At 39.8% G+C, this 26,553-nt stretch overlaps 1 protein-coding gene across 5 annotated transcripts in view; it reads left to right on the top strand.

The window, feature by feature from the left end:
* The window catches only part of Unc13c (unc-13 homolog C), a 496,297-nt gene that overhangs the window by 339,941 nt on the left and 129,803 nt on the right, over nucleotides 1–26,553 (top strand). For all 5 annotated transcript variants that reach the window (XM_029543555.1, XM_021206602.2, XM_029543556.1 and 2 more), the window contains 2 exons: nucleotides 7,289–7,422; nucleotides 15,638–15,723. In XM_029543555.1, the coding sequence (XP_029399415.1) occupies nucleotides 7,289–7,422; nucleotides 15,638–15,723 (220 nt within the window). The remainder of the gene's footprint in view (nucleotides 1–7,288; nucleotides 7,423–15,637; nucleotides 15,724–26,553) is intronic.

The following is a 26,553-nucleotide window of genomic DNA, read 5'->3' as shown; positions in this document are numbered from 1 at the left end:
CTTGGGCCAAAAAAAGGGGGAAGGAACACACATTCACACACTCTAGGTGGATGAAGCAGGCACCCACAAACTCCAACTTGATTTTTTTCCCTTAGCCCTATTATATCTTCTATACAAAGTTCAGTTCTCCATGTAAGAAAAATATTACCTCATAGCCACAAGTTACATATTATCTAAAAGCAATCACCACAAAAAAATGTATTCTTCAAAAAAATCAGGTTAAAGTCAGTACACAAAAGGAAATTACATCAGGATTATTGATTATTGATTATGTTTTCTTCTTTTGCAACTAACATTTCTTGTCTATCTTTCTCTCCACAAGTTCATTGTAACCCCAAAGCAATAATTTTCATGTTGTTGATTAACATCATTTAAGCCAGCCAAGTCTATAGTAGCAAGATTTTTCCTATGCTTAACTGATGACAATTTATATTTACCAAGAAATAGAACATCATCTAGCTTGTATCTTATTTTTTAGTCCACTTTTCATTTTTGAAATCTTGATTGGCTAACCTGGCTAATCATCTGCTCTCTGCTCTTACATTTACAATGAAATTACCCACTCCTTGATCATGACCTGCCTCTTCATGGTGCACACTGAAAACCTGTGTCCACATCCCTAGATCCCAGGATCCAGGAACTCAGACCCCACCTAGAATGAGTGTTTTCTTTGAGCATTAACTTGCCCCAGGCCTTTTTCTCTTGGTAGTTCAATTATGTGCTTGTAATGCATGGAAGCTCACTGTACTCCCATTCTGACCTATGCGGCCATTGCCATTCTTTGAGGCACATTCTATTCTTGATTCTAACTTTAAACTTTCTATCCACTAACCTCACAAAATTAGTTTCTTCAAACTAACATCCTAAAACCACTTAAATCAACAGGCTCTGTGTGAGGCACTTCACCTGCTTATAATCACATAAATGTACTGCTCTTCTTATGTTATGCTAAAATCTTCTCTAGTTTATTGTGCTCGCAACTATCATTCCTATATGTCAACTTGACAAAAAAACCAAACCAAAACAAACAAACAAACAAGCAAAAGATCTGAGAGTAGCAAACTTAAAATGAGAAACTGTCTCCATAAGATCCAGTTGTAGGCAAGCCTGCGGAGCATTTTCTTAATCAATGACTGGTGTGGGAGAGCCCAGCCCATTTTGAGTGGTGCCACCTGTGGGCTGGTGGTCTTGGGTCCTATAAGAAAGTAGCTGAGTGAGCAGGCCACGAAGGACAGCAAGCCAGTAAACAACGCTCCTTCGTGGCCTCTATATCAGCTTCTGCCTCCAGGTTCCTGCCTTGTTTGAGTTTCTGCCCTGACTACCTTTGATGATGAATGGTAATGTGGAAGAGTTAAGTGAGGAATCCCTTTGCTGCCCGTGATGCTTTTGGTCATTGTGGTTTATCATAGCAATATAAATCCTAAGTCTCAGTCTCTCTCTCTCTCTCTCTCTCTCTCTCTCTCTCTCTCTCTCTCTCTCTCTCTCTAAAATAGACAATTATTTTTATCATCTATGTGTGTATGTGTGTGTGTGTTGCCAGTATATAAGTTTATGTGCCATGTAAAGGGATTACCATAGAAAGTCAAAAGAGGCCATTGGCCATTGGATCCCCTGGAGCAGACGTGAGTGAACTGCTATGTGTGTGCCAGGAACTGAACAGGGTCCTCTGCAAGAGCAGGCAGTGCTCTAGGTCCATCATCCCTCTGGTCACTTTGTTGTTCAGTAGCAGTGAGCAATTTGAGGATGTCAGTGATTGTTCCTAGCGAGTATTTATGTGTCCTTAAAAAGTGTAACATTGTAGCATGCAGGCAGCTATGCATCTGCTACGTAAATAGTCAGCAAGATGTTCTGCTACCTCCTACACCCACGACCCATGTGCATTTGGAACTTTGTCAGGTATAAAGGTGAAATCAAAGACGTTTGTTGTCATGACAGAACATGAAATCTAGCAAATGTCTGGCTGACTGTGGCATTCTGCAGAAATCTTATCACACGCTTTAAAATGAGGGCTCTTTTATTACCTGGCTCTTCCTATGATCCAGACTTCATAAGAACAGTGCTGTGTGGATATAGTCCAGGTTCCTAGCAATAACTTCAGCTATTCTGATTTACCAGTCCAGTCACAGGACTGTAAGGGCCACTGCGTTTCAGCATGCACCCAGTTGATTGCCAAGTAGCCACCCAGTGTGTCAGGTTTAGAGACACATTGGCCAACAGCAGTTCCTAATGTAGGTTGATTTCAAGACCCCACAGAGTAAGGGCTACCCAAGTATATGATCAAGACCCATCTAGTTCAGGGAGCCTGAGTCTCCTGCTTCCTTAAGCATAGCTGCCCATCTTTTTCTCACTAATGGGCAGAACTTAAGTAACCTATCATGTGTCAGAAAAATCTAGGCAGTGAGGAAAGCAACCTTGACAGCAGCATCAAAGATTAATAGCAGCAAGTACCTTTGAAGTAGGTAGATCAAAGGTGAAGACATTGAAAGTAATTTAAGTCAGAGATGTGGCGATTAGACAAACAGCAAAAGGAGAAATAACAGACAAGACTATTGTGAAATGAGACCCTGTTTATGGAGTTTAAAGATAATTCAGGGAGACATCTTTTAGCCAGCACAGATGAGAACTGTTTTAATAATGGTCTTGGGATGCTTTCTGGCCAGGTGATCAGTGAGAAAAGAACAAAGGTGTGACATTGGGTACCATGACAACTCTTGTTTTCTGGGGTCTCCGTTTTCACTGTCTCTAGAAATTTGTTCAAATGACTGCAGACCTGAGAGGAGCAGCTTTTGCTGCTGGTGCACAACATACTACTGCTATTAGTGTTGTATGTAAATATATACACATATATGTAAATATATTACATATTATATAAAAATAAAATAATATATATGATATATAAATAATTATATAAATATACATATATTTATATAAATAATATAATATATAAAAAATTTGGAAATTTTAGCTGTGCTATCAACTTTGAAAAAAACCCATTTACCATGTTGAGCTGGCATTGTATTGAAATTAATGGCCACATTGACTTAAAAAAAAATCCTCATTTGTACAGAAGTAACACACTATTGACTTGTAAAGTCTTATGTATATGGGTTTGATTGGAGGAAGTCAAAAATAATTCTTTGAAGAAATACTGATGCTATTGTTTATCAACAACTCACACAATTCTCAATTGCTCTATTAAGAAATACTTCATCTGCCTCTTTATGTGCTGGTAAACAAGTTATCACTGTTTTCTACTATCTTAAGAAATATTTTAGCTATGGGAAGAAAGGTGCTAATAGAGTTTTTGTTTTTTTTTTTTAAACATTGGATTCCTAAGGTCTAATTTTCTCGTTTTTCTGACTTAATGTGACCCTGTAAATCTTTGTAAATGATCTCTGAATGATACAGAGTAGATATTGTCTGTGTGGACATTTCCAGAGCTGAGGTGTGATAGGGAACAAGGGAAAGGTTCATTCCTGTGGGATCAGCGAATTCCCAAGCAGCACTGAGGAGCAAGGACAGAATTTGCCTCGGGTCCGGTATTGATCTTAACTTTGACATCTTTTTCCTGTTTTGTTTTGTTTGTGGCAGTCTCCTTGGTTTCACTTAAAAATGCCAGAGTCTGGATTCTACTGTGTCTGAGCTGACTAGGAGTGGGCCCTTCCTTGCTGTGGTGACCAAGGGACTCACATCAGGTTAAAACACCTCAACAGCTCCTTTCTGAACATACTTTTTCTGCTCCTAAACAGAAGCCTCCGTGGGCTGTTTTCTATCTTGTCACATTGACTTCTTCAAACCAAAGCAGGGATTCATGCCATTTTGCTTAAGTGTAACTAGGGCATTATTAGTCTTTTTTAGATTGCCAAGGTGAGTGATCTTAATGTGACCGCGGACATAGTTGTGGTATTCTGATGGTACTCTTTCTGAGTGAACAGAGTGGGAAGTCTGGGAAGAGCTGAGAGGGGAACTGTGAACCTCCTGGACCTTCCTTCCCATGGAGTCCAGATCTGGTCTCTCCCATGGAGTCTAGATTTGGTTTCTTGTTATCCTCAGAGCTGAGCAGAATTAAATCCATGTACACGAGGAGAGCAAATGAAAGGCCAGGGCAACGTGAGCTACAATTGATGGGACTCTTTGGTACAACAGGGCGTGGAAGTTAAATGGGAACAAGTGGGAACACACTAAAACTCGGAGAAAAATCAAATGGAAATGAAGTAGCCCCTGTCTGTACTTATAACTCGCACTGCACATGAGTACACACTAGCCAGGACCGTCAGGAACTCAGAAGAGATGCAGGGATTTCACACGGGCAGCAATAACCTTATGGGAAGATTTATTTAAGATACAAAGTGCAGAATAAGTAGCCTGGTATTTTTAGTATACAGAAATTGTCATTGTGTCTATAAACCATATAACTTGGACTTGAAGTCAAAACTAAGAAGGAACAAGAAAGGCTGTACACTTTCACATTCCCTATGTGCTTAGGTTTGGTTTTTGTTTTGATTGGTTGGTGGTTGTTGTTGTTGTTGTTTCAAGACAGGGTTTCTCTGTGTCGCCCTGGCTGTCCTGGAACTCACTCTGTAGACCAGGATGGCCTGGAACACAGAAATCCACCTGCCTTTGCCTCCCTAGTGCAGGGATTAAACACATACTTAGTTTTTGTTTTCAGATAAGAACACGAAGTAGATATTATTCCAGCTTTCAGTTCCCATATTGTTAGGATGTACATAATGATAAGCCTTTAATATTTGGAAAGAGTTGAAGACCTTGCAAATGAAAACATCGATTTGAAATTTTGTTCTTTCTATATATAATAAGTCAGCCATGATCACTTTGGGCAAAGACTCAAAGGCAAGCAGAAAAGTGTGAAACCCTCACACACAGTGACCATGGGGGAGGCCCTGTGTGTGCTGGTGACTGAGCATCAGTCATTCGAGAGGGACACTAATGGAAGTGGGTTGCCCCTGTGGATGATTTGAAGAGCATATGTGGCATTTTCTGTGGCTTTTTCTAAGTAGCCTCTGCCACTGATCAAGCTTTAATTAGCTTAGCTCAGTTGCCACAGAGGCCTTGGTTTGGCTGACTAGAGTGATTGCCACAAACCTTTGCTCAGAGTTCTGTCGTGTGAGATCTAGTCCTTGTGTACTCAGTCTTCAAGGCTGACAAGGGTTTTATTTCATTTGAGATGACTTGAGAAGATCCCTCTTGTACAGCTTTTGGAGACAGAAGAGATAATGGATAGAAAGGGAGAGTCGGCATGTCTGCAAGAGAAAATCAAGAAGGCTGTTTCCACAGATGTCAAGACCATCACAGGTTGCCTTGGAGATAGAAGGGCACTTGAGAGAGATTCTCGTCTTCAGTCCAGTCTAAATGTAGACTAGGATAAATGCTCTCCTTTTTCCTAGCCAATAAACTTCCTACCCTGGTCTTCAAGGGGATCTTCAATGCCCAAGTGTCCAAAACTTCTGTCCTATTTCTTAAGCCAATTACACAGTTCCTATTTTTAACCTGCAAAATGCTGGAACTAAGATTTCTTTATCTCGAGAGTTTGGAGAAGTCAAACAACCATCTCAGCATGAGGTGGTTACAAACAGATTATAAAACAGCTGTGTAGTGGTTGGCTTTATATTAATTTTCCTTCTTATGTTTTTATTGCGTATTGAAGCTTGTTCTTTTTAAAATTTCCAGGCTCACTTCTGTATCATTTTACTCCTTTTGTTGCCCAGGTCTTCCAGATTCTCAGCATAGATAAAACTTGTTACCAACACCTTTCATGGTTACTTAACATCACTATTCCTTCACAGGATACACACACACAGCACACAAATTATGTATGTTGTGTTTGTAGGCAAACCTAGAGTCATATCCATGGGTTCTAGATCCACTCGCCTGATTTCTAGTCTTCCTTCTGTTGCCAAAGGAAGCATACTAAGGGGCTGTATTCTCACTTAAGTGGGAATGATAATGAGGAGATGGCTCATTGAAACACCGCTAAGTTATCTGTCTAGGTAAGCACCAACATATAAACACACAGAGCTATTTAGCACAGGATGGCTAGACTTCTGGTCCCAACAGAAAACATAGCAACGAGGTATAGGCAATAAACTGAGCCATGTCACATCTGATACACAGTTCACATCAGAGTTTTCTTGAGCCACAGACTGAGGTTTCTAGACACTCTGGACATAGCACAGCGACAAAGAAAATGTAGTCATAGATTCCATATGTTTTATTTATTGGTATTCTTGAATGGAAATTATGTTTCTCTGTTCATTTCTTGTCTAAATTTAACAAGTAAATATAAAATAAGCACTCTAAGACTGTCTAAGGACAGACAGTAAAATAGATCAGGATAATTTATCTGTATGTTGGAAAGAATTGTGTATGTTGAAAATGAAATTTATATCTAAAATGTTTACCATTACTATTGTACTCTGTAAACTTAATGTGAGTTCAGACCATCCCAAGCCCCAGTCTGCCTCCTAGAGGTGATCCTTACAGAATTCAGACAGCATAAAGACCTGAAATTAAGAAATTAAATAAAAGTAGTTTAAGTGAAAGAAGAAAAAGGTAGATTTAGAAAAATGAAGCTAATAAGATAAAGTTGTGGGCAGAATTTGGGTTACAGACAAAACATTTTGCATGTGCTAGCTGTAGAGTTTTCCATGGTTGTTTGTAATCAAGTGAATTTGAGTCTCTCAAACTTAATATGATCATGACTTTGGACAAAATAATCGGGCTTGATAAATATATCGCTCCCCTCCCTCTCTTGCCCCTCCCTATTCCTTCCTCTCTCCCCCACATCCTCTCTCCGTCCTTCCCTCCTTTTGTCTCTCCTCTCCCTTCCTCCTCTTTCTCTCCCTCTCTCCCCCTGTCCTCTATCACATCAACACACACACACACCTTTATACACATAAGCTTTTATCTCTACCTGTGGAAGAAGCCATATTAAAGGAATAGTTTCTATAATAATTCCTAAGGTTATGGACTTGTAGCATTGAGAGAGAGAGAGAGAGAGAGAGAGAGAGAGAGAGAGAGAGAGAGAGAGAGAGAGAGAGAGAGAAGTTACTTTCCAGAGCCAAGAGAAACCCTAGCCAAATGTGAGATTAGAAAGAGGAGGCTGGCGGCTGGCTTCAACCTACTCAATGAAGAGAGGAAAGTTGTTCTTCACATAATCTGCACATGTTTTCGGAGCTATTTATCTGATCCTCTTGTGGACAGGACAGCACATACACGAATGAAACCTTCCTGTTTGACCTCTTTTGCCTCTTACTTGCCTTGTGAACAGAGCAAGAAACAGGATGTTCCTCGAGAAGACCAGGGGCCAACCACCAAGAACCTGGACTTCTGGCCACAGCTGATTACACTGATGGTCACTATTATTGATGAGGATAAAACTGCCTACACCCCTGTTCTCAATCAGTAAGTACACTGGATGCACAAGTTGGCAAAGTTCATTCCAATGCTTAAAATGTATTACCAACATTTACTTACTACCTATATTCTAATGACAGTGAAAGTTTTTAATTAAACCATATAAATATTTTTATTTTACTTTTATCAGTAAATATCAATTCAGTTACAATAAGATTTTTTATTTAAACTACAAATCATATAGTTGTTTGGCTGTGATTCAAATATTTCCCAGGATTTGATTTTATTTTGTTTAGTTTTCCTGTCTCTTCCTTTTTACCATCTTAACAATGCCACAGAATCAGACTTATTGTGGATATCTGGGTTTATCATTTTTATTGTCTTTCCAGACCAAGAAAGCCTGAATTGTAACTTACATTAAATTCAATTATAATTGCAAGTACAAGAAAAAGTATTCCAGGGTCACCATTATTTTTGCATCTTAACTACCCATTTACTAAAAGCTTTATTTTTAAAGAGTTATTTAGCCAGGCATGGTAGTGCACACCTTTAATCCCACACTCAGGAGGCAGAGGCAGAAGGAGCTCAGTGTGTTTGAGGCCAACCTGGTCTATGAAGGAAGTTCCAAGACGGCTAAGCTATTGACCCAGAAACCCTATGTCAAACACACACACACACACACACACACACACACACACAAAAGTTATTTAGTTTTATTTATTTTATGTGTGTGAGAGTTTTGCCTGCATATATATATATATATATATATATATATATATATATATATGCATCATGTGCATGCAGTACCCAAAGTGGCCAAAAGAGGGCATCAGATCTCCTGTAACTGGAGCCATGTGGATGCTTGGAACTAAACTAGGTTCCCTGGATGAGCAGCAGTTGCTCTTAAGTGCTGGGCCATCTCTCCGTGTCACTATTCATTTAAATTGTTTAGCCCACTGAATCCAGTTAGAAATGTGGCTTCATCCACTCAGGCTTGAGGAAACCACCAGTGGACATACTCCTAAAGAATACTGACGCTGCCTGTGCATGCAGCTATCAACTGTAGGAGTTCCTCCACTAGGGATGGGGTGCCACAGCCATCACGGCCAGGAACGGTAGCATCAATACCCAAGTCTTAGCCTGCGGTCAGCTGCTCCTGATTGTCTTATATAATGTCTTACCCATACATTACATATGATCATCACAGGTCATCCTGTTTTTGATTCTGTTTAAGTGGGGTTGGTTGGTTGGTTTTAGTTCTCTGTCACTTGCATTATGGAGAAAACTATATGTCTCTCATCTGATGAATGATAAAACTTCAGCTTGTACACATGACTGCCAGTTACACAGAGCATAGCCTGCTCCTTCTTAACGAGCAAGTTTTTCTTTAGACATACTCTGCACCTCATAGCAGAACTCCACACTTAATGGGTTCCAATTTTATCTGCTGTGACTAATGAATCTGAATTATCAAATTTGGCAGATTATGTTTTCCTGATTCCACTAAGATATTTGTGAGATAATAAATTGGTTTGTTAAATTGTTGTGTCTCATAAGACTCCAGGTTTAAAACATTTATGCTCTATATTAATTGCTACAAATTAAAAAGAGGAATCAGAGTGTAATAAGAGGAATGTATTGCTTTCTTCATTAAACAGCCCTATTATAAATTATTAATTAAGTTAAACTGAGGCTTCTTTGAAAACGCAAAACAAATGTCTTTTATATGGGAGAATTTAATTTGTATATAGGAATCATCAGATTAGTCTAAGAACAGTCACTTAAATATACATATGTATACATACACACCATGCACACATACATATATGTGCGCGCGCGCGCACACACACACACACACACACACACACATATATTTGATATACCATTTTGGTTTAGATTTAACTTGTAAGAATATACATAGTAACTACTACATGGTAAAATCAGTGTTCTAGTTTCATTTCTGCTTGATAAAATGTCCTGACAGAAGTATCTGAGTGAAGAAAGGGGGTTGTTTTACCTTCCAATTCCAGGTTATAGCCCTTGATAGCCAAGAAGTCAAGGGGGCTGGAATTTCAAAGAGCTGATTAAATATCTTAATCACAGCCAAGAGCAGAGAGAAACAAATGTGTGTGTGTGTGTGTTCACTTGCTTGCTCGATTGTGCTCCACTCAATTTTTCTCTAATGTTGTTATACAGTCCAGGACTCTCTGGCTAGGGAATGGTGATGCCCATTCTGGACTGGATCTTCCCATATCAGTTAAAACAATCGCTCATAGACTTGCTTACAGGCCAACCCGATATAGATGGTCCCTCACTTAGACTCTCCTCCAAGGTGATAATAGGTTGTTTCAAGCTAAATATTAATGCCAAACCTCAAGTCAGGAAATGTGCGGAGAGTAGATGCTTCTTTTTCAGTCCTGTTTTGGAACTATTTCTAATTAGGATATGAATGTTGTTGTGTCTGCTGGGCGTTTGAAGTCTTAAAATCTGTTTACTCCTGAGGACATAAAAACTTCTTCTGCAATCTAGTTTATTGCCATTAATTATATTATCATCCTATGTTTATCTGAAGACCAAAACAAGCAAAAATAAAAATAATTTCAATTCACTTTCTGTGATAACTATTTTCCAAATAATTAAAAGTTAATAGATAATAATATTTTCTTTTATGGCTTATTTATGGCTAGGATTTTATTGCCAATAGCAACAAACATTTGTTGACTACTTATGTGATCAAGTGAGTGTATGAAACATGTAGGTATAAAAGCTCACTTAACCCTCACAGTGGCCTTATGTAACCTCATGTGTTACACTGTTGCTATCACTCTCTCTTGACGAATGAGGTAATGAGTTGAAAGAGACCAATAATTATTCCACTGGGTAAATTAGTTAAGCAGCAGAGGAAAAATCAAATCTCTGCTTTTTGGATCATGCTGAGATTTAATCAAGGGATTTTGCTGCTATTGTTTGCTAAAGAAAATAGCCAGAATATGTTAAACTGCAAATGTATAGATTCCATCTCTACCCCAAATTAAAGAGGGAAATAATCAACTGCAGAATGTATTGGAAGAAAAACTGCTTTTAAAATATCCCTCCTCAGTTCTGGAAATGTACGCTGAATTCAACATAAAAAATTTGGTGCCAAAATAAGATAACATATTTTCAAAGTTTATAAAGAAAACAATTCAAAGAGAAGTATCATGGGCATCATGATTGCTTTACGGCCTCTGAAAAAAACTGAAATTGGGGCTGGAGAGATGGCTCAATGGCTAAGAGTATTTGCCGCACCCAAGTTAGGTTCCCAGCATCCATGTTCCGAAGTTCATAACTACCTGTAACTCCAGAGTCGATGCCGTCATCAGGCCTCGCAGGGCACTGCACTCATGTGTACCCAGCCACACAGTCACAACGTATACACATAATTAAAAATAATAAAAACAAATCTTTAATACTAAAAATTGAAACTGCCAGGTGATGGTGGTGCATGCCTTTAATCCCAGGACTGGGGAGGCAGAACCAGGCAGATCTCTGAGTTTGAGGCCAACATGGTCTACAGAGTGAGTTCCAGGACAGCCAGTAGTACACAGAGAACCCCTGTCTTGTAAAAAAAAAAAAAAGAAACAAAAATTTAATCAAGAGATAGAAGCCACTGACAAAAACCCATAGGGAAACTAGAGTAGCTCTTCTTGGGCAGATGGTTTTCTTATTTCATCTATTTGATATTTTCTCATAATTATGCATTTTTCCTTTTCTTTCCAAGATCGAAAAAAAAAGCAACAAAATAATTTTGGAAACTGTAAGCTACTATTTATCTCAGGCTACATGTTTGTTGTTAAGGTTTCTTCAACCATATTCAAGAAAGTTCACATGTACAGACCTGCCAGTGCTTTATGATAGAAAGATGCTAATGGCAGAAGCATAGGCAGTGTGTTCTTCCATGTTCTCCTCTGGGGTCCCTGCAGGAGGACGGATTAACAAGTACATACATGAAGTTAGAGTACATTGCCTTCGGCGTGGAAGCATTCCTCGAAAAGGGCAATGCAGTGGTGAGACCTGGGTGTCTCCATGGTAGAGATGAAGAGCAGAGAGTGACGGAGGGTTGTCACTGAGCCGCATCAGCAAAGTGACAGCAGAGGTGACTGGGAGAGACAGCAAGTCTTCCTCCTGGATTATGTGTCCCCTAAGCACGAATGTCCCTTCTCTCTGAGTGTACCAATAGCACTTCTTATCTGCCACACAAGGGTCTTCAACCTCTTCCCAGAGCAGAGAAAGTCCTCCTTACCCGTGACATTACTTTGACTTAAAATATCCCATTAAAGGGTGAAAGAGACAGCTCAGTGGTTTAGAACACTTACTAGCTCATCTAGCTAACCCAGGTTCTATTCTCAGCAGCATTTTTGATAGCTCACAACTGCCTGTAACTCCAGCTACAGAAGTTCAACACACTTTTTGGTCTCCACAGACTCACACACAGGGCACACACACACACACACACACACACACACACACGCGCGCGCGTGCGCACATCTGAAAAATATATTCAGTATAGCAAGGTGTCATATTTGGGTCCAGCACAGCCCAGGTCTGAACAAAATGTTTTTGTAATACTAGACAAAACTTAAGCAAGAGAAGATGGTGGTCTCAATAGTAGCAAAGGTAATATCAGAAGACAACTCTAGATAAGTTAAAGCCTGTGTCGAGATGAAATCATGGAATTACACAGTTAAACCCTTACCACCAGCAGCAGTCCTGTCTTTTCTCCTTAACATCTGCATCTTACTCCACTGTATCAGGTAATGTGAGGGTGATGGAACCAGTAGGCAGACATCAGGGTGCAGAGCAGAGATGGGTGCAGTGTGGGAGCTCAGGTCTCTGCCCTGTATAGGAAGCCAAGCCCTTTAGAGAGAACTGGAGGCAGCTATGATAGCATGCTTACAGTTTGTTACGGCTTGTAGTCTGAGATAGTGTATCTCACCATCATTTTGTTTAAACATCTTGGAATGTTGAGACAGTATACATTTCTTTCCCTGTGTTCTTAATTTTGGGTGGGGTTGGGGGAGGGTAAGTACACATTTGAGTACAGCACCCACAGAAGCCAGAAGAGGGACTTATATTCTCTGGAACAAGAGTTAACCAGTGGTTGTGGGCCACCTGATGTAGGTGCTGGGAGCTGAACTCTGCGCCCCCTCAAGAGCAATGTTGGCTCTTAACTGTTGAACCATCTCTCCAGTCTTGCGTGGGTGGGTTGTTCGGTTTTTGTTTGTTTGTTTTTTGTTTGGTATGGTTTGGTTTGGTTTTTTGAGACAGGGTTTCTCTGTGTAGCCCTGCCTGTCCTGGAACTCACTCTGTAGACCAGGCTGTCCTGGAACTCAGAAATCCGCCTGCCTCTGCCTCCCAAGTGCTAGGATTAAAGGCATGCACCGCCACGCCCGGCTTTTTTTTTTTTTTTTCTCCTTTTTAAGTTACTTGCTCATCAGCCTCTTCTTTCTCTAACCCTCCGACTCAGAACACTTCTTTTCATATTAATATTGCCAGTGTTATGTAGGTTGTGTGTATTTTTCCAGTATAGCTCTGTTTTAGTTGAAGATTTCATTTGTATTGGCATTTTGCAGACTTAAGATTCCATAGTGTCAGTATGCTCCCTTAAGTCAAATTTTTAAAGATTGGAGTTGAGCCTTGACAGTGAAAACCATGCGAAGTCACAATTGATTGCTAGAGTCTGTGTTTTAAAGTTTTCTGATTCAAACTTCCGGATTTAAGGCAATATTTCTGAAGTCACTTTGGAATCTTTGCAACAAACTCTGCAGCCTCTAGCTGCTGTTGCATAGCTTCTTCCTCTTCACACAGGCACAGTCCAACTTTTTTCCAGATAAACTATGAATGGCCGTACACTGGTGGTCTGTATCCTAAGCTCTCGTTCACTAATTTACCCTTGTGGCTGCCGTATATCTATTTTAATTGCAATTGTGATTCTACACACCATGTCCTCACAAGAGTAGAAAATAGGAGAAAAAAAAAGACCACCTCAGCCCAGAAAGACCCTGGGGTCTTCTAATACTTTGTATTTTCATTGCATGGATATTATGTGTGTGTGTGTGTGTGTATATATATATATATATATATATATATATATACCTAGATGTATACCTAGGTACTCAGCACTTCTTGCTGTTATTGTAAATGATACTGTTATTCAAATTTAGATTTCCAGTGGTTTAGAACTAGTATACACAAATACGTGGATTATGACCGTGGAGCTTTCTTATGATGGTTTTTTGTAGTAATTGGTTAGGCTCTTCCAATGAGGAAAGTTTGGGTTGCTTTAATTTTGCTTAGGGTGTTCTTTCTTCTTAGTTTTGAGGTGGTCTTACTATATTAGCCCAGGCTGATCCAGACCTGTAGTCTTCCTTCCTCAGCCTTCCTAGGACCAGGATTATGACCCCTGCCATCTTATCCAGTGCCAAATGGTTTGTTGGTAGCATGTTGAGCATCCTGTATGCAGATTGTCATGGCATCTACAAATGCAGCCCTCTCCCCTCCCTGCCAGTTTTTCTTCTTTACCCTGCCTCTTTTGCAGAATTTTAGAACTTCACTGATGTTTAGTAGGAAAACCAAGAATAAATATTATTGCCTTTTAGTTTTAAGAAAAGATTTACTATACACGAGTGAATGTTGGAGTTTGCCACATATGTTTCCTGCATCTGATGCAGGGGCCATCATTTTTTTTTCCATTCAGTCCATTGATTGGTAAATTACATAGTTTAGTTTGTGAATGTCGAACTAACCTTGCATTTTCTCAATAAGTCTTTTTGATAATAATCTTAATTGTCTTGTATGTATTGTGAGATTGAATCTGATGGATGCTGGAGAAGTACTCCATGGTTGAGAGCACTTCCTGCTCTTGCCAGAAGACCTGAGTTTGACTCCCAACATTCACATTGGGTAGCTAACAACTGCAGTAGCTCTAGCTCCAGGGAAATCTAGCATGCTCTTCTGGCCTCTGTGGGCACCTGCATACACATGCACACACACACACACACACACACACACACACACACACAGAGACAGACAGACAGACAGACAGACAGACATAATTAAAATAAAATAAATTTTTAAAAGGCAATAAATTCAGATTTTTACTGGAGATGCTTGAAGTGATGTATATAAGATGTATTTAGTGTGTAATTTTATTTTTGTCCTTTTGTTCAGGCACTAGGACCTGATACACTCTTACTTTAGTTCTGATTCAAAAATTAAATTTAATTAAATATAATTATCTATTTCCTCCCCCATGATCCCAAAACACTCATTATATCATTAATAATTTTACTTCTGCTTGCTTGCAACATAAAAAAATTAATACAACACACAGACTAAGTGGTATCAGCACCCGTGTACAAATAAAACCTCTTAAAATAATTTGTCTATGATTATTTTATATTTATAAAATATATTGAAGGCTGAGGACTAGTTATATGTGTATGTGTTTATTAATTTTTTCATTGTAAGAGTTCCATTCTAAGTTTTTAAGTTTTGGTAAATAAACCTATAAAGGCATGTTTTAACATATGCATGGATATTATGAAAAATCTAATGTATGTTTTTCAGCCAGGGGCATCAATGAAGTATATACTATTCTTTGTGCGGAAAGTGTAATTAAAATAAGTGCACATGTGTTGTCTTACTCAAGGTCAGAGCAACATCCTGTGGGCTTAGGTAATGCTCTTTAGCTTCAGCAGAATTAATCTACAGAATTAATCTTTCTGCATTTGGTTTAGAAAACATAAATCTCTATGCTTTGGTATATCATGCACACACGCATGTGTGTGTGTGTGTGTGTGTGTGTGTGTGTGTGTGTGTGTGTGTGTGTGTGTATGTGTGCTGGATCTCTCTAGTATTATGTGGTATCTGTTGTTTGGGTTCACTTAACCTTCAAGATGAATGTGTAGAAGACATTACTTGGTAAGACAGATGGAACCGTTCTGACCCAAACACTTCACAAGGACAGCATGGGAATCTCTGGGCTCTGCTCCTTTGGTGCCAATTAATAATGCTTCTTTTCCCCACACCTACTATTATTTTCCAGCTTATACTTTGGCATGTAGCCCAACCCCCAGCTTATTAAAGTCAGTAGAAATAAATTGTATAAATGAAAGTAAACATGAGCGTGCGTGGGCCATGTAATAATAGCTATGGTTATGGGTTTTGGATTTTCAGGGATGCCATTATTTTTGATACCCTAACACGATGTGTTTTGTTTTAGGTTTCCGCAAGAACTAAACATGGGAAAGATAAGTGCAGAAATCATGTGGTCTCTCTTTGCTCTTGATATGAAATATGCTCTAGAGGGTAAGTCCAAAATACATCATATTTTCTAAAATATATGTAAAAATTGAACATTGTAAAACCTGGATTTTTGTGTTTAGCTTAGTTCTAATGCATATTACTACATGGTCAAAGATGAAGGTCACAAAGTATTTAAAAGTTCCAAAGGACAAAAGTGTTCTTTTTACCTATCAGCCCAAGTTACAATGTCATGGTATGCGCTCCACCGGTGGAGATGTGCAGAGGCTGGAATAGTCTCTGAGAATTTTTTTCCCCAAAGTGAACAACACCTGAGGATGTGAAAACAATATTATTCTAGCTATTTGTCTCCAACGGATACTATTTGGAAATAGTTCCTATAGATAGGTGTGGTTAAAGTACAGCTAGCACTCAGACAAAGTCAATAGGAAGGCTTTTCATCAGGACCACTCCTCTTAGCAAGTGCAAATTCAACAGTGGAGAGAGCCAGAGAAACACAGCCTTAGGTTAAATGTGTCTGTAAATGTTGTTTGAGGATCCCATCTACACATAGAGGTTGTAATGGGACCATCAACTGACAGCCATCCTTGAACACAAAGCCTAGTAGAAGTCGTCTTCAGACATAGTCAGCAAGTATGCAGTGAGCCAGGAAACACTAAGTGGCTTCTATCTCAGTCAGTGTGAGGTGGTGGTTAAAAAAAAAAAGATATTAGCCACAATCCTTTCCTGGAACAAGACTGTGGAAGTGAATTACAAGCACTGCTGTCAGTAGACAATTGCCATATCAGGGCAGAGCTGATAGCAAGTGTCTGGAGACACTTCTAAATCAAACATGAGGTAGAGACACCATACCTTTCAAGGAGCCGTCAGTAAAGGAACACTTCATTGGCAAAGAACAATAAGAAATAGGACCAAAATCTCCCCAGGTAAAGAACATAATGGAAATAGAGTCAATGCATGTGCGTTTGAGAGAAGAAAAGTCAGAGCATAGCAAGAAATCAGCTTAGAGACACTGGTGGTGGTGAGTTTACAGGGCCCAATGGGCCCCTCAAGGAATTTAACTGTGAGAAAATTAACTGAGAGAAATTGAAAGAGTTTGTCTTATTCAGATGCAGCTTAGAAAAGTCTTTAGCCATTTTATAAGATCGACTGACTGATGGGGTCAGACCAACTCAGAGCCCATGCTCCTTGAACCACTGCTTCTCAGCCTTGCTAAAGTGGAAACTTGATGTCATCAAAAAAGAAACAGTCTACTAGCAACTAAGTTTCCCCAGGTCCCTGCACTCCCCAGCCATCCCTGAGCTCCCTTGGGACATCTAAAATGTTACAAAATCTGCAGTAGAATTCTCAGTCTGACCCCTACCCCAACCCCTGATCCAACCCTGTTTCTTCTCCATGCTCCCTGTTGTAGCTCTTGGCACGACATTGACCTTGTGACCTAAGCCAACATAGTTAGGTCAGCATTGATTCCTTCCTGTCCTCATCGGTCTCCATCATGGCTGCTCTCATGCCTAAGCTTCTCATTCTACTATCCATCTTAGAAACCATGTATGATTCTTGCAGTGTTAAATCCTCAGGAAAGACATCCTCTAACACAGTAGTATTTCTGTATGGTTTACAACAATTGAAATAACTCAATACTGTAATGAACTATACACATTATTCAGTAACTACTTAAGGCCCTCTTAATTCAAAGGAGCAAGAGAAATAGCCATGGAGGACATGCCCATCTGTGGTCTTCGGGGCATGCTCATCATTTTGTTTTTCTGTCCTTACCTATACAACCATGGGAGCACATTGTCTCAAATACCAGGTAGTGGGGAAAGGTGGCTTCCCTCACAGCCCAGAGGTACTAATGTTTCAGATCCATATCAAGGAATACTGACTGTCAGCATGTCCCAATGTTTGCTGTTATAGAGACTTACTAAAATCTGTTTGGTTATTGACTGTATTATAGACCCTTCATTATCAATTTGACACACCCTAGGGTCATCTGAGAGGAGAAGCCTCTGATGAGGAATTTTCTACATCTGATTAGCCTGTGGGCATGTCTGTGGAGGATTGTCTTGACTGCACATTGAGGTAGTGGGGGCCTAGCCCACTGTCCCTAGGCCTATAGCATGTACCTGAGTATGAGCTTGTGAATGAGCCACCAGTTTTCCTCCATGGTTTCTGCTTCAAGATCTTGCCATGACTTCATCAGTGATGTAGACGTATAAATCAAATATATCATTTCCTCCTCTCAGTTGCTTTTGATCAGAATGTTTTACCACAGCAACAGTAAGGAAACTAGAGCAGCTATATTTACTTTGAAAAAAAGTACCAAGCCAGGTGTAGTGGACTTCACTTATAGTCCCAGCACTCAGGAGCAGGGGCAGGTGAAATTCTGAGTTCAAAGCCAGCCTGGTCTACATAGGACAGACAGAGCTACACAGTGAGACCCTATCTCAATAAAACCAAAAAGGAAACAAACAACACTACCAGTTTTAGACAAGGAAATATGTACCCAAAAATATAAAACAAGATTTTACCATTTTTGAAACAGTTAATTTAGAAATGCTGCCAGAAAACTTGTCTTTAGCTTTGATCATAAGCTTATTAATTGTGTGTTCATAATTTCATGCCTAATACAAAAGCAGTAGCCCTAAATCCTAAGATTCTATCATCAAAAAGTAGTCCAAGATCAGTCAATCAATTAACATTTCATAGCCACTGGGACTCAATACTCTGAGAAAGAGAATTGCTAATTTGACTTTGATATAGTTCACTTGTCATCTAATCTACCCACTTCAACTACATAATTCAGCAATTGTTGCCATTTTACACTTTTCACTTGTGAGTATTTTTAGGAAGGTATATGTAGTAACATAGGGGAATAACTTGGACTATGTATCTTATATGACAAAAGCCCTATCGGGCTTTATATTGTAACAGAATTGGATTTGTCATCGTGTATTCAGAAAATGTTAGTATGAACTAATATATGTATTTGTGTGAAAGAAGTTGTAAATAGGACATTGAACCCTGAAGGCAACTCTAGAGTCCTTCACCATTGCGGCTGAGCACCTTGGTGGGATTTTAAACTCGGAGGAGATGAAAGATTTGAGAGTCACATGGTGCAGAAAGCTTGATCATTTGCTTATATATGAGTTTGAGCAATTAGCATAGAAACTCTCTAAACGTTAGCTTCTTTTTTTAGGAAATAAATGCTTGGTAACTACAGGTTAAAGGTTGCTGTAAAGTTAAATAATTGTGTGTGTGTGTGTGTGTGTGTGTGTGTGTGTACACCACATGCATGTAACAGGTTCCCCAAGAGGCCAGAAAAGGGCAACAGATCCCCAGCAGCTGGAGTTGCAAGTAATTGCACAATGCAATGTGCTGGGAACTAAACTCAAGTCCTTGGGAAGAGCTAATCCCTCTCTCCAACCCTAAAGTGAGTCTTTAACATACCTTGCAAGTTCTCAAGCATGGTACTAATAGGAATAGAATGTTTCCATCACCATACAAGGGATAGAGGACTTCCCAGAATTTCCAAAGAGTGAGTTGTAGTGGAGGAAGTTACAGGTATGTGACAATCTGGCACACACTCCTCCCTTTTTCAATTTCAATGTGTCTTCAAGAAACATCTCCTTCTTATGTTACATAAGTAACAATTAATATAGAAAATGAGGAATAAGAGCATCTCAAGAATTGAAGCTGTATACTTAAAAGCAGTCCCCTGGCTGGCTCTTTTGCATGTTGTTATTCTGCCCATTTGCCTCATAAAACATTGTTAAAATTAATTGGCTGTGGAACACTGCTTCAAGCCACTGACCTAGACAGCCTGTGTTGTTCTTACATAATTTGCCTTGTGGTCAAAGTGTCTAAGTGTGACTGGTGAGCTGCTCAGATGGAGTCAGGTCAACAAAACAGAGCTGACTAGGACCTAAGCACTGGCTGTGTTGGGGAATAACTTTCTATCCTTACCAAATGAACTCATCAGCTTCTAATTAAAAGATAAAATAACTTTATCCTTATCTCTTCTCGCTATGTTTGAGGCAATGTATTTTGTCTTTCTGGTTGACATCACCTTTCAAATTCATTACATAAAAATTGCTGTAATTGCTATAAATATAATGCCTGTTGTGTGGAGCCAGGTACCAGAAGACCCTTACTGTCCTGACAAAACCCTAGACTTAAGCAATGTGAGGAAGGAAAGGTTTATCTAGACTCATATTGCAAAGGATTTGGGCTACTGTGGTGGGCAAGCATGATAAAGCAGAATACTCGCATCGTGACTGCCAGGAAACAGAGAGAAAATGTCGAAGCTAGCTGACTTTGTTCCCCACATTCAGAGTTGGTCTTGCCTGCTTCCTTAATCCACTCGGGGGAAGAGCACAACTAGAGGTGTGCTTCTGTGGTCCTTGTGTCTGTATCAATCGAGTCAGCCAAGGCTAAGGTCACAAGAAAACCTGAGGAAAAATGAGAGATGAAAAATGGTGCTCAGATGTAATAATGTCTGACCTTAAGCCAAAACACAGTTGGTTGGCAGAGTTTTGTCTGAATAACTCCCAGGATGGCAGTCAGGCCCAGCTTTGATCTGGGGCCCTACTGCTCTGCATTTTCCTCAGTTTGGTGCAGTTTGTTAAACTTACCAGTCCTCACTCTCCACATTTACATACAGACTGAAATCCTACAGACAAAGCATTGAAAACAAAACAAGAGACTAGTATGGGAGTGAGGAGAAGCAGTTAATAAATACTCAATAAATATTAATTATTGATAACTTTAACCATTATGGTTTGATAAGCAAGAACTTGAGGGCAAATCATCATGTCAAACATACAAATGCCTCAATATTCATGTTACTGAAATGTTTGACCAGTCAGAAAATCGATGGACATCGTGTTTATCATTGTATTGATTAAACCTGGCTGCCTGGAGAGTTCTAAACCTGGATGCTTTCTCTTTGGTGTAGCACAGGCTCATGCCTTCAAAGTTCTTATTAAAAGCAACTTTTGCAAGTTCCAAAGATAGGAGTCAGATGTTAGGGCCCAGGTGTTAGGGGCCAGATATTAGGATTCAAATATTAGGGCCCAGGTATTAAAGAACCAGATATTAGGGTTTAGATATTAGGGCCCAGGTGTTAGGAACCAAGCATTAATGGTCAGACATTAAGGATCAGATGTTCAGGGTAATATGTTAGGGGCCAGATATTAGAGAAGGTCCATGGGACTTAAATAGTCTCAAAATAGTGATTATATGAAAGACTTCTTAGGATTCCTTAAAATACTGGTTCTTAAAGAGATGGTGGCTGAGCCTCAAGTCATATTAGAAAGGGTGTCCATATCTGAGACTGACAAGAGTGACAGGCAGATGTCTGATATCTCTGCCAAATTCACCACATTCTCAGATCAATGCTTAAACTAGAGGCTGACGAGTTCATACCCAAGGCCCTGTGTCTGATCGTCACTATTGGAGGTAGGGAAAAGTCAAGGAAAAGAAATCAGTTTATCTAAGAACTATTTTATTCAGTCGCCTTAGACAAAGATTACTTACGTGAGTCAACTTGCACCTGGCTTTAGTCTCCTTGATTAAGGTTGTGTACTTTCAGTCTGAGCAGGAAACACATGGGACTCTCATTAAAATGCAGTTTCTGGGTGAATGTACTATATCCTGGAGGGAATGTCCTTCATCTCTGCATCACGAGATAGTGGTGAGGAGACTGGAAGACAGTGGTTCTCGAAAGTGCAGTTGAAAGTGAAGGCTGAGTTTTTACCATTGCTTCTTAATCACCAATCACTGTTGTTGGTTTCTTAGGTGCCCTTTGAACATTACAGGTTGTTGAGGTTTCTCAAATTGACCTTTTACAGTGTCATGCACAGTTGTTGGCACTAACACTGTACACACATCATCCAAGGACAATCTTCCTTCAGCTTATAAACAGTTGCATAATCAATACACTCTGAAGGGACTTACTCCCCTATCTTCTATGTTGGTTGATTTCTGAGAGAAGGCTTCTCTCCAAACACTGTTACCATTATCATTATCTATTGTACAAAAATATAGACCTCAGGCCACTTAACAAACTTAAGGTATTTCTGTTGGCCTTGTGACCACAAAGACAATGAAGTCAAAAAGACAGGATCTGTCTTTGTCTTACTAACCTTGGAAAGAGTGTCCTGAGTTTCCCTTGCTTCTCCTCCAGTATTCTCATACTATGTCTACCTCTTATTAGCAATACCATAGTTTCAATCACTTTGGTTTGCTTGATAATCCTTAGAATAACCACCTAATACACAACTTTCCATTCTACAGTAGCAGGAATCCCACAGAATTATGGTAAAAGTCTCCCTTTATGAGATTGAGCCAAATTGCAGCCATCAAAAGGTATCACAGACTGGCCAAAAAAATCCACTCTCAGGTTATCTTATGATCTAGAAACATCTACTAAATACTCTATGGTAGGGATACAGAGATGGCTCAAAGGATCAAAGTTTGATTCCAAGTGCCCACACCAGGCACCTCACAAGCACCTATACCTCTAGCTCCAGAGATTTTGTTGCCTTATTCTGGTTTCTGTAGACACCTGGACTCACATTCACAAACATGCACATATACCCATAAATAAAAATGGAAGTATTGTTTGAAAACAAAATTTCTAGTGCATTTGATGGAAAACGAAGGCTACCCATGAGAGTGGGTATCCAGGTAGACCAATGTCTTTAGCCCTCTTGCTCTGGGTAATTTGGATGTTCATTCCCTCCTGTCCCATCCATCTTTATAGCACTTCCTTCAACACCTAAAAAACTCAGAGTCTTCCAGACATATTGTTATTTGGAACATTGAAGTCCAAAGGAGCTCAAATACAAATAAGTAGAGCAAAGTTTCTGAATCACAACCAAGAGGTGGAACTAGCAGTGGACCGAACCACACAGTGAGTGAGCAGGAAGTGTATGCATGGAAATAAACATAAAAGAAACCAAGAGGGTGACTGCAGTGGATGATGTCACCCTCTGTTTCTTCCTAAACATTTTTCAGAATTCAAGAGACTCATTTCATCCTTGCTTTCAAGGAAAGCATCAGGATTAATTCAACTGGCGTGCACATAGGAACATGGCACCTTCACACAGTAGGTGCATTTCTCAGTATCCTCCTCTGAAAGTCCCCCAAAGTTCCATCTCCTCCCTCCTATTTCCCTAACCTCTTTGTAATTAAATCGTAACTGCTTGCTTTATGTTTCTGGAGTAGGCAGGCAAGATAAATAATGTGTGTGATTAATTTAGTGACTGTCAGTGGAGACAGGAAAGCCAGACAGACATCCAGGAGGACCTGTGACACTGCTGTCCACCTGAACCTTTAACTGGCCACCATTCACCTTATTATCTAATTCACTGGAAGATAATTAAAATATTATGATCTGAATGATATACTGGGTTCCTTTGATAGACATCAGTGTAGGTATACAATTAACCCATTTTCTTTGGGTCCAAATGAAAAGATAATTAAACATCAAAACCAAGTATCTCAGACTATGAATGTGTCTCTCACTAGCAATAGAAGCAAATCCTTTTGGTGTACATCCTTTTGTATTCTGAAATTAAGTGTGGTGGCCTATGAATCTGCTTTCCACATTGATGAGTTTAGCAGGAGCGCAAGTAAACAGAACTGAGTTTCCAGAAACCCAGTGAGCTCTTCTGTAGACCTGGCAAGTCCCACATTGCCTATTCAGATACTGACCTTAGTGCTATGGCCAATACATAAAGAGGACATGAAGGTTTTTGATGGATGATTCTCTTCTGCCTGTCAGGCTGTAACAAAAAAAAAAATTCTAGTTACAATTCATATACTCTTCTACTTGGTTTTGAAATAAAGAGCAGTAAGAAATCACAATGCAAGGTTTTGTCTAATTTTGTAGCCTGATCCTTTGTGTTCCATAGAAACACAGAGATTTCTGGAATTTTCCATTTGAGATGCTATTTGAACTTAAATCCCAGGACTGGAGAGATGACTTAGCGGTGAAGAACACTTGCTGCAGATGCAGAGACCTACAGTCAGACATTAGGCAGAGCTTAAGGAACCCTCCAGAAGGAGGAGAGGAAGGATTGTAGGAGTTAGAGGGATAGAAGACACCGTGAAAACATGGTCCACAGAATGAACTAAGCAGGGCTCATAGGGACTCACAGAGGCTGAAGTGACAATCACAGACACTGTGTGGGTTTAGCTAGGTCCTCTACATGTGTGTTACTGTTACATAGCTTGGTGCTCTTGTTGGATCCCTAACACTGTGAACAGGGGCTGTCTTTGACTCTTTTGCCTGCTCTTGGGACCCGTTCATCCTACTAGGGCACCTTGTCCAGTCTTGATATAAGATTTATGCCTAGTCTTATTGTAACTTGTTATGCTGTGTTCAGTTGATATCCCTGAGAGGCCGGCTCTTTTCTGAAGGGAAATGGAGGAAGAGTGGATCTGGGGGACAGGGGAGTAGGAGGGCATGTACTGGGAGGAGTAGAGGGAGGGGAAATGGCTATGGAATATAATATATGAGAGAAGAATATAAATAAGTATAGTATATGTATGTGCAAACATATACACAGCTTGGAAAGCCACAGCCCATCATTTCTGCAGTGCTTTATTGGTTACACAGTTCAGTGGTGGACGAGAGAGGGACTACTACAATTGTCAGACAGTATCTTTGTTCCATGTATTCCTCCTATATTGCCACTGTTTCTAGATCCACACAAATCCATAAACAAATTATTTCTCTTCTACATCCAAAATGTATCTGTTCTTCCCCTTCCCTTCCTCCCTATCACCTTCAGCTGGTTCCAGGCATGACCCCTACCCAACTCTGCTATCTCAAGATCCCCTGAATAGTTAGCATATTTCCATTCTTATTGCCCTGCAATCCATTAGTTCCTAGCAGGCAGATTGACAGCCATCAATTTAAGTTAGGTCAGGTCTGGCCCCACTCCTGTTTCCTTGCACATGCTGGATTGGAACTCCTGATGTAACTAACCTAGGAAGGATTCCCACTCTGCCTTAGCCTTCCAGGTGCTTGGCATGCAAGCTCTTCTACCATGTGCAACCCTGCCTCCTCTTCTAATGCTGGAATGTTCTCCCTGGCTTCTTTTCTCTACGTTCCTGCATAGAGATGCCATCTTTCTCTGCAGTCTCACCTCCTAAAGCATCTGTAAGAATGAAGTCAACAGTATCAGGGTCCTTGAGGAATTTTACAAGTGCTATACCTTTCACAGTAATCCAAATACAGACTTCAATCATCTTGGACAGAAATCTGTTTCCATCAGCCATCATGCTCTGTCTTGCCATGCCAGTTGGACTATATAGGCTTTGAATAGATAAACCTTGTAATGTGTAAATTCTACCTCAATACACTTGTAAAAAAATGTAATTTGGAAATAGAATTTTATACAAAATTTTTTAACTATTAAGATTAAGAATGGAGCCAGGCGTGGTGGCACACACCTTTAATCCTAGCACTTGGGAGGCAGAAGCAGGCGGATTTCAGAGTTTGAGGACAGCCTGGTCTACAAAGTGAGATCCAGGACAGCCAGGGCTATACAGAGAAACCCTGTCTCGGAAAACAAAACAAAAACAAACAAAAAACAAAAACAAAAAAACAAAGATTAAGAGTAAAAGAAGCTCCGAGGATAACAATTGTAAGCATGATTATTTTATAAATATCCCATTGCCCCTGTATCGTCATATAGTGAATAAGTCATCATCATCAATAGTAGTGGTATTATTATTGTGAGATAGGGTCTCATATAGCGCAGGCTGGACTCAATTTTGCTATGTATTTGAAGATGGCTTTCCTGACTTCCCCTCCTGAGTTCTGGTCTTACAGGCATGTTCTACCATACCTAGTTTATGCAGGACTAGAGACTGAACCTAGGGCTTCATGTGTGGTAAGCTAGTAATCGACCAACTGGGGTGCATTCCCAGCCAAGTGGTTCCTTACTTATCCTTTTATTCATCATTTCCCTCACCATAATGGGTAATTATTTTCATGATCAATAGAGGCCAACTTCTTGTAATGAAACTATGGCAACTAGAATGCATTGCCCATAAAATGTTATCTATAATTAGTTAGCAACTGTCTCTATCACTTTTCCTTATCATATTCACATAGCATAAGACAAATGAGACATAGCTTCAATTATTAACCAATACTGGTATTTTAAAGTGTTCACTTGTCTTTCAATTATTGTTTGTAATTTAATTCTGCCCAGAATCATCACATTCTAATTAAAAACATATTTATGGATATGTGTGCACCAAGGCATGTGTATGTGGAGGTCAGAGAACAGCTTGCAGGAGTTTGTACTCTCTTACCATCCGAGGGTTCTGGAGATTAAACACGGGTCATCAGGCTTTGCCACAAGCACCATTACTCACCAAGCCATCTTGCCAGCCCTAGTTTTCATCTACTGCTTCATGTTCCTTATATCAATGGGAAGTTGATACTGAAATTTGAAAGGCAATGTAGTGACAAAATTGCTTCAACAATTCTATGAATTGAATTCTGTCACCTAAGGGGAGAGGGGTTGAATCACCCCAGGAGTTTCAACATCATGTCCTCCTGAGTACATGTACTAGATGAATGTAGATATTAACATTAAATTTATTATTATAATTATTATTTTCTTTATTTACAATTCAAATGCTATCCCGAAAATTCCCTATACCCTCCCCCGCCCCTGCTCCCCTACCCACCCACTCCCACTACTTGACCCTGGCCTTCCCCTGTGCTGGGTCATATAAAGTTTGCAAGAACAAGGGGCCTCTCTTCCTAATGATGGCCAATTAGGCCATCTTCTGCTACATATGCAGCTAGAGACATGAGCTCAGGGGGTACTGGTTAGTTCATATTGT

Source organism: Mus pahari, chromosome 10, assembly GCF_900095145.1.
Source record: "Mus pahari chromosome 10, PAHARI_EIJ_v1.1, whole genome shotgun sequence".
Lineage (NCBI taxonomy): Eukaryota > Metazoa > Chordata > Mammalia > Rodentia > Muridae > Mus > Mus pahari.
The sequence above is the reverse complement of the archived record's forward strand: the minus strand, read 5'-3'. Positions and strand labels throughout refer to the sequence as shown.